This window comes from Sarcophilus harrisii, chromosome 1 (genome assembly GCF_902635505.1).
Source record: "Sarcophilus harrisii chromosome 1, mSarHar1.11, whole genome shotgun sequence".
Lineage (NCBI taxonomy): Eukaryota > Metazoa > Chordata > Mammalia > Dasyuromorphia > Dasyuridae > Sarcophilus > Sarcophilus harrisii.
The window spans coordinates 579,563,074-579,574,350 of NC_045426.1; the positions used below are offsets into that span (position 1 = coordinate 579,563,074).

An 11,277-nucleotide genomic window follows, 5' to 3' on the forward strand; every position below is an offset into this window, starting at 1 on the left:
TTCTGCTGTCACAGAAGGGCACTGTATTTTAAGAATAGGGTATAGACCTGTAAATAAACAATAAACAAAAGCAGATTTCCTCTGGGGGAAAAAGGAGTAAGGCATTTCCATTTCTCTTTTGGCTGTAGTTATTGGGAAATAAACAGTGACTCTGCCTGTCACATACACTTAACCCTATACAAACACAGCTGTCAGGAACACAGTGCTTCTTCCTTGTCCTTTTCAATAAATAAATGATGTGCTGAAATAACCTTTTTCCCACTGGGCCTGAAGATTCACAATCAATTCCACCTGTATAGGGAAGGTCAGGAATTTTGCTCCTCCATCCTTATAAGGAAGATCAAAAAGAGACAGCTCAAGTAACCTGGCAGCGCCCCAGCCACGTATCATGGCTGTCTGGTATGAGTAACACAGCTCAGCTCCTGAGTTCACATGAGGCTCTCTCTGCCAGGCATGGAAGGGGGCAGGTTGGAAGTGCAAGCAGGTTGGAAACAAGAGGGTGCCAATATGGGGTTAGTGGGAGTAGAGGGCAGAGAAAGAAAATGAAATAGGGAGAAAAGAATGCCCCAGTTGTTCACTGATAGGGTCAAATGGAGGTGGACAGCAACAATCCCAGCAGTACCCCCGTGGAAGAATGTATGGGTATGGAATTATTAAAAACAAAGAGAAAGGCAAAGGCCAAAATGTATTCAGAAAGAGAGAGAGAGAGAGAGAGAGAGAGAGAGAGAGAGAGAGAGAGAGAGAGAAGTTATATCAGAGGTGACGTAAGGTGGGAAATCCTGTTGCAGACACAAGGCAAAATGAGAGTAAGAAAGTAAGAAAGACTGGGAGGAGGCAAACAAATAAGCAGGGACCTTCAAAACATCTAACAAAAAAGAAATGGCAATAAAAAAATTTAAATCCAGAGAAAGGAACTTGAAGTAAGGCTAAATAAAGGAAGAAGGGAAAGTGAGAGCAGAAACACATACACACATGCATATATAAAAACTGAGTAAATAGAGAGCCATGAGCCACACAGAGAAAGATGAGGCTTATGCTAAGAGAGAGAGAAGGAAAAACAGAGACAGCTTACCACACAGGACACACAATAAGCAGAGAAATGAGGGTGACACACAGCAGGGAGACACAAATATAAAATGAAGCAGAGAGCTGCACAAAGCAGGGGGTGGGAGTGATATAACAGTGGAGAAAGAGACAGCAATATAGTTAATAGATATGCACAAAGGGAAGAGCTAACACAAAGAACAGAATACACACATAGTAAGGGGCTGTTAGACACTCAGCAGACACACACCAGGAAGTCTGTCATAGATATGACATGCATAGGAGAGAAAAATATTAAGGAAAAGACATAGACAAAGAAAACCGATTGGGGGTGTGTGACATATTTAGAAGACACACACAGACCAAAAGGGCAAAAAAAGTAAATGCAACCAAAATACAAGAGATAAAAAAGAGAAAAAATTAAAGCCAAAGAACAGCAATAAAGAATACAGAGGATGCACACACACACACACACACACACACACACACACACTGAATTTATATGATGCTAAAAAAAACATTTATGGATCAGATATATTTATACCAGAATATGTGGCAAATTTGGAAAAAACACATACACATATCGAAAGCTCTCTGGAGAAATGACATATATTAAAAACTAGATAAGGGACAGTATATGCTCTCTCATCTTTTCACACACTCTGAGCATGAAAATCATGAAGACAAAGACTAGATGGGTGTTAACAACCTGCTGATGCACATACATAAAAAGGAACAGCACCTACAGGAATAGAGACTCAAGGTGTTCTTGACAAAAACATACAGTAGGCAGATGTCTGAGATGACCAATGCTGTTCCTGGGGAGAGGGTGACACATAGTGAAGGTCAATTTTGTGGATATAGATTCTGCGCCAAAGCTGTGTCTCATGTTTAAAGATAATGCAACTGATGGTGATTTCCATCCAAGTGGGTGGGTGAGGCTGAAAAGATCAATGCAGAGCCAACAGCCTGCATTGTGTGCTATGCACATGGAGAGAAAGGCTGAGTTTCAATTTGCAGCTGCAGTGGACATGTGCAGAACTAGCACAGTCTATGCATTTGCTTTTTAGGTCTGTGCTTTTCTCAATGCTTTTTGATAGAAAGAAGTAAATCCATTTGTTGATTACTGCTTGCCAAGCTGAAATGACTGCTGTCATCATTTCCCTGCCATGCAGGTGGAACTAGAGAAGGAGAAAGGGGAGAAATAGGCAATATGAATAAGAGAAAATAGGAACTGGAAGTCAGTTCCCAGGTCAATTCCCAATTCACTGTACCTATCATCTTGAAGATGAAGATCACTGGAAAAACAAGACTTCTGAGTAGAGCCATCGGTATTTTCCTTGAGAACAGGCTGTGACCAATAGACATATTAATGTAACTAGAATCACCAGATTTATTTTTTTAGATCTTAATGGGAAATTAGTGATCATCTAGTCCAGAGGTCTCAAAAACTTGCTGATTCTAGAACCAGATTAAAGACAATACAACATAGATAATGTCAACTTGTGGCTTTCTAAAATGATATATAACCTATAGGGAACTGTTTCTATTTTGAGTTTGACAGCACTGATATACTTCACCCTTCATTTTACAGACAAAGAAATCTGTGTGACTTTGAAGATTACTTAATCTCTCTGAACCTCAGGAACCATACATACATACGCACATACACACACATACATATACATACATATGTCCTATACTGTACACTTAGCATAATTCATTGCACATACAATTATAATACCATACAATAAACATTAAATACCTTTTAATATATGTAATGGGCTGTTTTAAATGCTGGAACAAAACATAATCAAAACATCAGTTTCTGCCCTTAAAGAATTAGGGAATAGAGACTCCCTCACAATTAGCTACTATATACAAAATATAGCTTGATTAGACTGTTTCAAAACAAAGTGATGCTACAAGAAATCTGAAGGTAAAAGTTGTTACCAGTCCAAGGAGTTAGAAAAGCTTCAAGAAGCGACAAGGAAGAATTCTAGTCTAGGGAACAGCCTGAACCAATGTAACAAATATACAACTGCTCTACTACATTCAAACACTCACAAAGCACCCTTACTTATAAACAGAAATTTCTCTTGCTGTACACAGAGTAAACATTCATACATCTTCCATCTACATATATAGTAACCACCTTATACACATGCACATGTTACACACACACAGTTCTCTTACTGCACACACATACTACTCCTACATGTATAATATAGCTTCCACACTGCACATACACATGCACTCGGTACAATCAGATGCCGCATTCACAGCACATAGCTCCTACTCTATACCTACACAATACAACTTCTACAAATACCAAATGCATGTAAACACAGTTCCCATATTTTGCAGAGAAAGAACTCCATGTTGGAGACAACACATATACATAAAGCTTCCATTTCTCTAACCATCAATACTTCGAAAAGTTAGGGGGGCTACCGCTTCCCGCTCTTGCCTCCTTTCTATTCCCTTTCATCCATGCTTACTGGGAACTTTCTTCAGGCGGGAAAAAGGTTTGACACCTTGAACTCCTCAGCTGTCCAGCTCTGGCACAGCCAGGGAATAAGAATTTTCTCAAATTGTAGCCCCCATTCCCTCTGCCACACACATACCTCTACCCTGATCTCTATGTCCCTACATCTTCAGTCCTGCCTTTGGGGAAGGAGAAAAGGCTATGTGGCTCCCCCCGAGACCGCGGAGAAAAAGGCCACCTGGGGCTATCTCCGATTCAGGGAAAAGGTTTGATGGGAGGGGCCACGGCAAAGGGAAGTGGGCTGAGGCACCTGTGGGGTTCACGGTAGACTGGAGCGGACTCCTTTGGGGAAGAGAGTCAGTTGAGCGCTGAGGTGGGGGTATAGGCGGTGGTCGCCATGACGCCCAGGCTGAGTGCAGGAACCGCGGCTTAGCGGCGGCTGCCGCAGCAGCAACAGCGGCGGAGGAGGCTGCTCGAAGGGTCCGTGGGGATCCGGGAGCTGTCCCTTCAGCACCACCTGCCTAGCCAGGCCTGGCCCTCGGATTCCTCCAGCCCCAGGAGAAAGGATCTTCTAATCTCCCGCTGCAGCCCACACCCACCGAGACTGACTGACTGAGCGGGGAGTCTCCACCGAGGGAGCGGTTCTTGCTGCGGGGAGACAGGGAAGTGGGTCTGGGGTCGGGGGTGATTGCCCAACTGCCAAGGCCAAGGGGCAACCTGTCAACCCTGGACACGGTCAGCTGGCAGTTCTTTGATCACCCAAGCCTGAAAGACAAGCAGGAGACATCGCTCTGGATCCTTCCTGCTAGACACACACACACACACACACACACACACATACATACACATACACACACACAGACACAGACACAGACACGCGCACACAGACACACACGAACATCCAGTGGACAGCATCAGCAACAGCAGGAGCAGCAATGCTAAGAAGGTGGTCTGGGAAGTTTCGCACTTGGATCTCCAACCGATTCCTGAGACTGCAGGTAAGAGCTGATTCCCTCTTCTCTGAGAATCGGCTTTGCCAGGGGGGAGAGCTGAAAAAATTCAGGGAGCTCAGCGCGCAGTGCACGAGGTTCTGGGGCGCCGAGCCAGGAAAGGAAAGAGGGCCAGGGTAGAATCGGTTCCTGATTAGCTGACTAGAAGGATGGAGAACTAAGGGAGGTAACAGGAGGGACACCACACACGCACGCACACGACTCTCCAGCTACCCATGAAGAAGCTCTGGCGAGGTGAAACACTATAGTCAGGGAAAGTAGTGATGGGTATTAAATAACCATATCCCTTATTATTTGAAATGATAGTATTTTTTTTTTTGCTCCAAAGCCTCCTACATATCCATCCAGAAGCCTTGTTTCTCTTAATCAAGACGTCCAGTTCCCAGGGTGCGAGCTGGATTGGGTGGGTTGGGGGAGCGAGGGGCATCTAAACGCCTACGGAGATTCTATTTCAGCTTACATTTATCTCCAATGCGACTGCCAGAATCGGAGGTGCAAGGATAGCTCTCTGAGCTCTCCAACGTGAGGAGGAAAACGCCAGTGTCAACGGAGTGAGGGGACCTGAGGGGCAAGAGGTGGGATACGAGGCTAGCTATTGCCCCACCCCACAGAAATGCTCCGAGTGGGCACTGAACCAAGGGATGGGTCCACCTCTCACATCTACAAGAAGATCGATCTCTCCCTTCCCCCCCACCGCCCCCAACTAACCCCGAAAAATATCACCCAACTAACAAAAACCTGGTCCATCCTCAGGAACCTTTACGTTAGAATGCACGAAGTGATCCTGTAATCTTGCAGTTCGGGGGTGGGAGGGGGGAGAGGAGAGAAGAGGGAAATCCCAACGCTAGTCACGCGTGGCTCTTTCCCACCGCCGCTCATCGCCTCCTCCCTGTTCGCTCAAATTCTAGGTGTAGCTCCCCGCCAGTGTCCTGGGTCTCCCCAAGATGACGGGCCAGAGCCTGTCGGATTTGTCCGAAGCCAACTTCGAGGACTGCGAGATCAGCGTCAATGTTGGGGGTTTCAAGAAAAAGCTGCGCTCTCACACGCTGTTGCGCTTTCCAGAGACCCGGTTGGGCCGCCTCCTACACTGCCGCTCCAAGGAGTCCATCCTGGAGTTGTGTGATGACTATGACGACGCGCAGAACGAGTTCTACTTTGACAGGAACCCGGAGCTCTTCCCCTACGTCCTGCACTTCTATAATACAGGCAAACTACACGTGATGGGAGAGCTTTGCGTTTTTTCCTTCAGCCAAGAGATAGAGTACTGGGGGATTAACGAGTTCTTCATCGACTCCTGCTGCAGCTACAGCTATCATGGAAGGAAGATGGAGCCTGACCAAGAGAAGTGGGATGAGCAGAGTGACCAGGAGAGCACCACCTCCTCCTTTGATGAGATTTTGGCCTTCTACAATGATGCATCTAAGTTTGATGGGCAGCCCTTGGGTAACCTCCGGAGACAGCTATGGTTGGCCCTGGATAACCCAGGCTATTCAATTCTGAGTAGGGTATTCAGCATTCTTTCCATCATGGTGGTATTAGGCTCCATTGTCACCATGTGCCTCAACAGCCTTCCTGACTTTCTGATCCCGGATAGCCAAGGCAACCCTGAGGAAGACCCCAGGTTTGAAATTGTGGAACACTTTGGAATTGCTTGGTTCACTTTTGAGTTAGTGGCCAGATTTGCTGTGGCCCCAGAGTTCTTCAAATTTTTTAAGAATGCACTAAATTTGATTGATCTCATGTCCATCATTCCATTCTACATCACCCTGGTGGTCAACTTGGTGGTGGAGAGTTCTCCCACCTTGGCCAACTTAGGCAGGGTGGCTCAAGTCCTCAGGCTCATGAGGATTTTCCGCATCCTAAAACTGGCCAGACACTCCACTGGCCTTCGGTCTCTAGGGGCCACCCTGAAATATAGCTACAAAGAGGTAGGGCTCCTCTTACTCTATCTTTCAGTGGGCATATCAATATTCTCTGTAGTGGCCTACACCATTGAGAAAGAAGAAAATGAGGGTCTAGCCACAATCCCTGCCTGTTGGTGGTGGGCAACTGTGAGCATGACAACTGTGGGCTATGGTGATGTTGTTCCAGGGACCACAGCTGGGAAGCTGACTGCTTCAGCTTGTATCCTTGCTGGCATTCTTGTGGTGGTGCTGCCAATAACTTTGATCTTCAATAAATTTTCACATTTTTATAGGCGACAAAAGCAACTTGAAAGTGCCATGCGCAGCTGCGATTTTGGAGATGGAATGAAGGAGGTTCCTTCAGTCAATCTACGGGACTACTATGCCCACAAAGTTAAGTCACTGATGGCAAGTCTTACCAACATGAGCAGAAGCTCACCAAGTGAACTAAGCTTAAATGATTCCCTACATTAGCCTGAAGGTCAGGATCCATCATAATAGATGGTTGAGCTCCTTTTGTGCTCCTGGCAAGGCTCCAGGCTCCATAAGGTTACAAAGAGAGGAGAAGATAAAGTCTTTCCCTTTCAGTACCTTACCATTCTAAATGGAAGGAGATGCCTGACCAGTGTACACCCACTATTGCTTCCACAGCATGTAGAATCCTTCCTATGGGGTGGGGTGACTAACACTATATCAACTTTGCACTGAGAAAAATGCTAAATTTTGTGCCTGATGAGTATCCTGAATGCCAGTTTTTCTATACAAATCGTCCATCATGTACCCAATCCTGGTGTTCCTGGTACAGTGCTGTCAGTTTGCACTTTTGTTTTCATGTTATCATATGAGGATTGGATAAAAAGTGTGTCTCTCCAGTGGGAACATTTGTGAAGTCAGCAATGAAAAACTCAGATTTCAACTTACAAGAATGTGAAAAAAAATTTCAGTCATGCATTCATTTCTCAATTTACTTCAATGCTCAAAACAGAAAATGTGAAATTAAGCACATATCACCAATGCAACTTTCTGTTTTCTTAAAACTTAAATTTTAGTTCTGTGACTTGCATGGGTGCATATCATACTTCTGTTATTTATGCAAATATTACCTCCCTGGAAATCTAATTTACTCAGTTTACACACACACAGTGTGGAACTGATCCTACTTCAAGAGCAAAAGCATTGGGAAATTACTGTTAGTCTAAAATCAGGGACAGATCTGATCCTTATGAGGCTCTCTGGGTTTTTTGATGTGGAAAAAAAAGTAGTGAGTTTCTCATTTCTGGATGATTGAAAGTAGAAGCTGGATATCCATTTGTTGGGAATGATATAGAGGGATTTCTGTTACAGGAATGGGTTGAATGGGATAATCTCTAGGATTTCTTTCAACTTGAGTTTCTTATTCTTTATTGAGAGTCACAATCATGAGGAAGGCATCCTGTTTTCCTAAGAGTCTTTCCAATGAAGATCCTGTCTTGGGCCCAGTATGCATAGACCAAGAATGAAAAGATTTTTTTTCAAACTGTATTCCATGTTCTAAACAATTTTACCAAATATTACTGGGTCATAGGAATTAGCAATTTTTTTATTTGTCTTTTTTAAGAGTGTGGATTTGGTTATTCTGCCTCTTCTAATTCCTAAGAGGTTTATTTTAATATCTTATGAAAGTAAATATTTCATATTTGATATGAAAGACAGTAGCTTGGAAACTATCAGTATTCTCTGAAATTTCATTAAAAATGAGCGCATGCTTATTTCAAAGCAAGATTTTGCTTCTAGGATTCATAATTTTTATATGATACTATAATTACCTAGTAAGGGGCTTCCCTCTTTGCAATGGGGAACTCATGGAACATAAGCATGTACTCAGAATACAGATGATATATGCATGGAATAGGCTGCAGGGAAATATTATATGTATCTATATCTATATTTATATATTGAATTAACTGTCTTTGTTCTGAGAACAAGGTAGGGTTAAAAATGGGGAAGGGAAAGGAATGGGAAAATTGAAAAGGAAATAGTATTATAAAATATTACAACTATTTACAAACTTTTAAAAAGTTTAATGCTGCATAAAGTACCTTGAAACTTTTAAGCCTATTGAAAAAAGGTTAAAGGGGTACATATATCCTACTTCCTGTGGTTCTCAGAAACTCCTTTCTGCTCTTTGCTCCCTGATTACAGGAGCCCTGGGCTATCACATAAAAATGTGGATGGAATACTGAGTCACTTTGTATAACTGCTCTGTATCTGTCATAGTATATGTTGTGTAATTGTTTCCAAATTGACTTCTATTATATGTCTTGTAAAGATTGTGTCAAGTGACATAAGCATGGAGTTAGCCAGGCTCAGATCCTTTCTTTTTATGTGACTCTTTACCTAAATTACTGAAGTTTGTATGACTTGATTTCCTCACTTAATAGATGAGGTCCATATTAATCTCATAGGACTGCTGTGAGGAACCGTTAGTATCTTAAAAGATTCCCAAGATGTCTATGGGCTGTTACTGTTTTTTACTAAGGGAACTTTGTCTTGAGTGATTTTCTAAATGCACTAGGCACTTCTGATTGTAGATGTAGGTTCAACTTCACTCATCTGGATGGAGATTCATAGTAGGTCACCTCCCAATATCTAGTGGACAATATCTCTGTCTCTCTTTTCCTGTCTCTCTGTCTCTCTCTCACTGTCTCTCTCTGTCTCTTTTTCTCCCTGCTTTTGTTCTACTCCTCTCCCTGCTTTCTCTTTACTCTTACACATACATACACACACACACACACACACACACACACACACAACACAACACACACACACACACTATGAAAACCTGAAAAGACAGAGATAACAGATTGAGAAGTTTAGTGCTATTTCACAGATTTTTGCAGTCAAGATATCTGACTCTAGCCAGTATTTCCAGAGATAAAAAGTCAACAGTTTACAAAATCACCTCTAGAGTAGTTTAGAAGCAGGTGATGGCAGCTGATGTATGAGGTGTGCCCAAGAATGTTTTCACTTGCTAAAACCAATTTTATTGGGTTCCATATTGGGTATGTTATAAAATGGTTATTAATTCCTTATTATAGGCTTATCTGCAGGCAGGACAGTACTCAGTTGCTCTAGATAGAATATTTTTTCCAAACATTATAAACGATAAGGTGTTTCTGACAGTTGTATCCATTTTAGATAAAAAAGCTGAAAGGTTCACAATTCATTGTGGAAACAATTTGCATTTATATGGTGTCTTTCACCTGAGGGATATCCCAAAGTGCTTTTAGAAATTGTTTTTAACCTCTCATATTTATTCATGTAGAAAAGGATTTGCTCCTTCCAGAAGCAGTAGTAAATCTAAGAGGACAAGTTTAATAATGCTTTCTAATAATCCAAAGTAAGTCTCAAAGCAGCATGTCCAGAAGGAAGGAAGACAAACCTATGTGGCTTCAAAAACAGATTTCATTTTAAAGAAATGACAAATAACTTAAATTAATCTGGGGCCCAGGGAAAAATTATTCTTCCTCTCTGAAATGGCACCATCAAATCATTAATGTCAGCATCTAGTTCAGACTTGGGCTTCCCAATTCATCTATAATATAATATTTTAAGTAGAAATCATCTCCTCTTGTTACAAAACTTGATTACATTTCAGACTAGAAAGGAAAAACTTCATCAGGACTATTTTCTGTTTCATTTTTATAGAGTGCTAGCTTTAAGCACTGGCCCTGCCAATCTGACCTACAAACCTGGTTTTTAATTCCCATTAAAAATAATTTAGCTAGAGGAAGAGCTCATTTCACAAGACTGTTGATTGGTAGATGTTTTGGGGCAAAGAAAGATTTTCTTTGCTATGACAAACCTTTAAACTACTTGGAGCTCATTTTGGAGAAAACAAAGGAGCCCTTTTTTTATTATTATTACACAGTACATATGGTGGCTTAGAAAGTTTTAAATTGTTGAAATGTCACTATTCTGCCTGAGCAAATTATTTGGTTGACATGGATTAAATGGTTTCAAATTTGAGTTTTTCTTTTAAAAAATCAACAAAAACAAAACCTAATAATAATATCCCCAAATTTCATGGGTTTGCCACAAGACAGAGGCATTTTGTAATGACAAACTGTAAAAGGTTTGAAACCCAGAAGGTGATAATTGGTACTTAATACTTGGATTTATTTCTACTTGTCTTATTACTCAAATAATTTAACCACCTGCTAATTCTCATTTAAAAATTATTTGTATGTACTTTGGGTTAGTGAATATCTGTGCTGGCTGTTTGTTATCTATTTTAAAGGCTCAACCTGTATTTCTTGTGTGTTTTATCAGCATGACCTGTTACAGAGTTGTAATTTTAAAAAGTGAGAACGTTGTATTTATGATGTCAGTTTTAACACTCATTAACACACTACTGTGCAAGCATTTACTGAGACTTAAAATGAACTATTATGTCTGATTGCTACACTTTAATCCTCATGCCTGGACTCCATAATGAGCAATAACACTCACACACTTAGGAATTCAATCTTGAACAGTATGCAGATTAGAGAGAAAATTATTTAATTGTCTTTAAGTTTTTTTTTTTCCAGTTGCACAGAGTGGCAAACAACAGAAGGAAATACAATGTTCTGGACCAGAATTCTTGATCAAGGAAGGCTATAATTTCAAAAATATAAGTGGAGGAAACGATTTTTGAAATCTTCCCAGAGTAGCAAGTGTTGATGAGATTAAAATCTTTTTTTTTTTTTTTTTTTTTTTTTTTTTTTTTTTTTTTTTTTTTTTAGTAAAACTGCCAGGATAGAATCAGAAATGGAATCAAAGAAGTAAAATTCCTTAGGGTCAGTACCTT

The 11,277-nt window shown here is 41.4% G+C and overlaps 1 protein-coding gene and 1 long non-coding RNA gene across 2 annotated transcripts; one reads left to right on the forward strand and one right to left on the reverse strand.

Annotated features, from left to right (window-relative positions):
• Positions 1-746: 746 nt before the first annotated feature.
• LOC116420669 lies at positions 747-3,927 on the reverse strand. Its single transcript, XR_004231060.1, has 3 exons — positions 3,843-3,927; positions 2,319-2,395; positions 747-2,225 (listed from the first exon to the last, which is right to left on the reverse strand). It is a non-coding gene; the product is annotated as an uncharacterized LOC116420669 (long non-coding RNA).
• Positions 3,928-3,970: 43 nt separating this feature from the next.
• On the forward strand, positions 3,971-10,896 carry KCNS2 (potassium voltage-gated channel modifier subfamily S member 2). The gene is made up of 2 exons (XM_031947031.1): positions 3,971-4,530; positions 5,451-10,896. Exon 2 carries the CDS (start codon positions 5,487-5,489, stop codon positions 6,918-6,920), a length of 1,434 nt encoding a protein of 477 aa, XP_031802891.1. The 5' UTR covers positions 3,971-4,530; positions 5,451-5,486; the 3' UTR covers positions 6,921-10,896.
• The last annotated feature ends 381 nt before the right edge of the window (positions 10,897-11,277 follow it).